General features: G+C 48.3%; 1 protein-coding gene across 1 annotated transcript; it reads right to left on the minus strand.

The window, feature by feature from the left end:
• Positions 1 to 2,730: 2,730 nt before the first annotated feature.
• Positions 2,731 to 4,175, minus strand: LOC125079913 (putative uncharacterized protein DDB_G0291608). The gene is made up of 3 exons (XM_047693632.1): positions 4,161 to 4,175; positions 3,616 to 4,025; positions 2,731 to 3,524 (listed from the first exon to the last, which is right to left on the minus strand). Exons 1-3 carry the CDS (start codon positions 4,173 to 4,175, stop codon positions 3,032 to 3,034), a joined length of 918 nt encoding a protein of 305 aa, XP_047549588.1. The 3' UTR covers positions 2,731 to 3,031.
• Between the last annotated feature and the right edge of the window lie 301 nt (positions 4,176 to 4,476).

Below are 4,476 nucleotides of genomic sequence, written 5' to 3' on the forward strand. Positions count from 1 at the left end.
CCTCAGCCCAACCCACCACCCTCCACAGACACCTGTCCCCACATCCTTCTCTATCACCTTCCATAAATGTGTTTCCACATGTGGGCATACAGTCATGACAAGTATGTAGTATTTTCCCAGAATGTATGTTTATTTTTATTCATGGGGGTTTTAAAGCTTGTTGTATTTCTCAGTATTTTTTTTAAGCAAATCTGAGATTGATTTGTTTTGCTACATAAAAATACAGTAAATTATTTCTGGCCACTAAAGGGTATTCCATTGTATACATACACCATGTTGTGGGAGTTCAGTGCCCTTTTGGGAGCTCTTTGCTGAGACAATACACCGTGATTGATATCCTTCTTCCTTAGCATCTGTATGAGTGTTTCTCTGGGCAGAATCTGCATGTCAAAGGTATGCATGTACTCCACTCACTAAATCCCACCAGGCTGTATGAGCATTCTTCTGGGGTACATATAGGGGGACAATCTGCTTGTCAGTAAGGAAGAGAAAATACCCCATATCAAAAATGCTGACAGAGTTTTCCCTCTCTTCAACAATGGTGTTTTGTTTTAATTTGGTTTCCTCTGGGGGCACCTGGGTGCCTCTGTCAGTTAAGTGTCTGCTTTCAGCTCAGGTCATGAGCCCACAGTCCTAGGATGGAGTTTGCGTTGGTCTCCCTGCTCAGCAGGGCATCCACTTCTCCCTCTCCCTCTGCCATTCCCCCAACTTGTGCTCTCTGGCTCCCGTTCTCTGGCTCTCTCTCTCTCTCTATGTCAAATAAATAAGTAAAACCCAAAATAATAAAAACAACAATAACAACAACAACTTGCTTTCCTCTGAGGAAAATCAGGGTGACCGTCTCTTTGTGCTCTTATTGGCTGCGTGTGAACGCTCACTTCCCAGTCTCTGTCCATTCCCTGGTGGTTTGCAGTTCCTAGTACAGTCTAGACATTAACCCCTTAGTGGTTATAAACAGCAAGTGTTTGAAAGTCCAACCATCTTTTTATGTTGTTCCACAGTGACTGCCACTGAACACAAATGTATGTAATTCTGATGCAGTTAAATCCACCATTTTCCTAACTATTATTTGTGCTTTGGGATCATATTTAAGAATTCCTTCCCTACCATGAGCATAATAACCATAACCTCCAACAGATACTATCTCCTACACTTTGTATTTTCCCCTTCGCTTTTACATATACTTTAAGACCTTAAATCCATCTGTATTTGGGGGGGGGGGTGGCATTACCATCTAATTTTAATTTTCTTTTTTTTAAGATTTTATTTATTTATTTGACAGAGATCACAGGTAGGCAGAGAGGCAGGCAGAGAGAGAGAGGAGGAAGCAGGCTCCCCACTGAGCAGAGAGCCCGATGCGGGGCTCGATCCCAGGACCCTGGGATCATGACCTGAGCTGAAGGCAGAGGCTTTAACCCACTGAGCCACCCAGGCGCCCCTAATTTTAACTTTCTGTATAGAGTGAGCCACCTTCCTCATTCAATTTCCTCATGCAAAAGTAAAGTTCCCAAATACATGGGCCTTTTATGGGTTCTTGTTCTGTACCTTCATCTATTTATCTGTTCCTGTGCTAGCAGCAAACTCTCAATAGGTAAGAATTTATTCTACATTTATTTCATATTTAATAATATCTGGCAGGTATTTTGCTTATTATTCACAAGTGTCTCAGTTATTCATGAGCTTTGCACATAAATTTTAGATCTGTGGGATTCCAACTAAAATTGCACAGAATACATGGACTAACACGGGGGAAATTAATGTTTTATAATGCTGTCTGTCCATCCATGAACATGGTATACTTCTCCATTTATCCAGTTATTTTTGGTTCAGAAGAAAGATAGAAAAAGAAAGAAAGAGAGAGAGAGAGAGAGAGAAAGAAAGAGAGAGAGAGGGAGGGAGGGAGGGAGAGACGGAAATAGGGGTGGGAAGGAAGGAAGAAAGAAAAAGATTTTTAGGGGCACCTGGGTGGCTCAGTGGGTTAAGCCTCTGCCTTCGGCTCAGGTCATGATCTCAGGGTCCTGGGATCGAGCCCCGCATCGGGCTCTCTGCTCCGCGGGGAGCCTGCTTCCCTTCCTCTCTCTCTGCCTGCCTCTCTGCCTGCTTGTGACTCTGTCAAATAAATAAATAAAATCTTAAAAAAAAAAAAAAGATTTCTACATTTTCCCCACAGAAGTCTCAGGCATTGTTTATCAATTAGTTCTTAGATATGTAACATTTTGTTCACATTTTAAATAACTTATTTCCCACTAGATTTTCTCATTATTTGTGGTGAATAAGAATACGAGATTAATTCACAATAACACACTGTTTCCTCTGGCACGCACTGAAGTGGACAATGGCGAGTGTGGGTAGGGAACAGGGACTCCCACCCATGCTCACGGTGAAGAGCATCCCAGCCCAAGGCCCTCCACTCCAAAGTGCAGGAGGGCTTTTAGGCAAGAAAGTTGCATATGCTGTCAAATTGCAAAAGAAAGGAAACAAAATGTCCAACAATGGGTAAAGGGATGAATCAACCGTTGTAGCTTCAGGAAGAAAATGGGTTAACTAGAGCCATACAGACCACCTAGAGAAATCTCTTTAATACAACCACTGCATTTTACAAAAGCAGTTTTCAGGAGAAAAGTAGTGCATTACCACTTACTATACTAAGTTTAAAGCATGCAAAATAATGTTTAAAGAACACACATAATATGTTTATTAAGAATGTAAAGACCACATGGGACTAATACATTCAAATTCAGGAAATTGTCTAGGGTGGGAGGGAAGCAATATGGGAAGATGCGTGGAGAGGAATTCATCGAAATTCCTAATATTTTCATAACTCGGGCTTTTTAACATGTTTTTGGATGTATTATTGTGTATACCCTTTGTACAGCTAAAATAAACCATTGTTAATCAAGTGAGACTCTGTAATTAAAGGGAATGAGCTGAACCCTTGCAAGGGATGGGGAACTTCCTCAAGTCTAGACATGGATTCTGTGAGGGGCTAGGTCCTGACGAGTAGCCAATAGCAGCTAATGGCACATAGACTTTACACCAGAGGCTGATGTCTAGAGGAAAACAGGAAGGGAGATCCTAAACACAGCACAAACAAGAACCAGGAAGTGACCATGTGGCCAGCATCACACCTCACACCGGGGCAGGTATATAAAGGGCTCCTGGCCCAGGAGGCCCCACACCTGAGCACCTGTCCTCTGCATCTGCTCCTCTGACCTGCTCCACTCTCAACCCACCAGAACCATGAGCTGCCGTGGCTGTTCCGGGGGCTGTGGCTCCGGCTGTGGGGGCTGCAGCTCTGGCTGTGGGGGCTGTGGCTCCGGTTGTGGGGGCTGTGGCTCCGGCTGTGGGGGCTGTGGCTCCAGCTGCTGTGTGCCCATCTGCTGTTGCAAGCCCGTGTGCTGCTGTGTGCCAGCCTGTTCCTGCTCCAGCTGTGGCTCGTGTGGGGGCTCCAAGGGGGGCTGTGGCTCCTGTGGGGGTTCCAAGGGGGGCTGTGGCTCCTGTGGGGGCTCCAAGGGGGGCTGTGGCTCCTGTGGGGGCTCCAAGGGAGGCTGTGGCTCCTGTGGGGGCTCCAAGGGGGGCTGTGGCTCCTGTGGGGGCTCCAAGGGAGGCTGTGGCTCCTGTGGGGGCTCCAAGGGGGGCTGTGGCTCCTGTGGGGGCTCCAAGGGAGGCTGTGGCTCCTGTGGGGGCTCCAAGGGGGGCTGTGGTTCCAGCTGTGGGGGCTGTGGCTCCAGCTGTGGGGGCTGTGGCTCTGGCTGCTGTGTCCCTGTCTGCTGCTGCAAGCCCGTGTGCTGCTGTGTGCCAGCCTGTTCCTGCTCCAGCTGTGGCTCATGTGGGGGCTCCAAGGGGGGTTGTGGCTCCTGTGGCTCCTGTGGCTGCTCCCAGTCCAGCTGTTGCAAACCCTGCTGTTCCCAGTCCAGCTGCTGTGTGCCCTGCTGCTCCCAGTCCAGCTGCTGTAAGCCCTGCTGTTCCCAGTCCAGCTGCTGTGTCCCCTGCTGCTCCCAGTCCGGCTGTTGCAAACCTTGTTGCTCTCAGTCCAGCTGCTGTGTCCCCTGCTGCTCCCAGTCCAGCTGTTGCAAACCTTGTTGCTCTCAGTCCAGCTGCTGTGTCCCTGTTTGCTGCCAGTGCAAGATCTGATTTTCCATTTTCACAGGGACTCTTACCAAAGCCAGAGCCATCCCGGATCAGAGTCATGGATTCCAGTACAGCCATATCTGCCTTTTCCCTGAGCCCCTGATCCAAACTCTCCTCCAGCCCAGCACCCTGTCATCCACCCTCCTCCCTTGCCCACTGTGAGCATTTCTCTTTGATTTTCTCCAAGGAAATACAGTGGACACTTGTATGCAAGAATGACTTCCAAGACTCCCCCTTTCCCAGCACCTAGAGCCCTTCCCCAGGCACCTGCAGAAATGGCCCACCCCAAGCCCTGCCTGCCCAGCACCTTCCGCAGCAAGAACGTCCAAGCAGGGGCAGCACGAG

Source organism: Lutra lutra, chromosome 10 (genome assembly GCF_902655055.1).
Source record: "Lutra lutra chromosome 10, mLutLut1.2, whole genome shotgun sequence".
NCBI lineage: Eukaryota > Metazoa > Chordata > Mammalia > Carnivora > Mustelidae > Lutra > Lutra lutra.

What these genes read in the sequence shown, in the direction of transcription:
- LOC125079913 (XM_047693632.1), bottom strand. An exon ending in CCCTTGGAGCCCCCACAGGA is followed by an intron (nt 3,525 to 3,615) that starts GCCACAGCCTCC and finishes CCCCCACAGGAG; the next exon opens with CCACAGCCCCCCTTGGAGCC.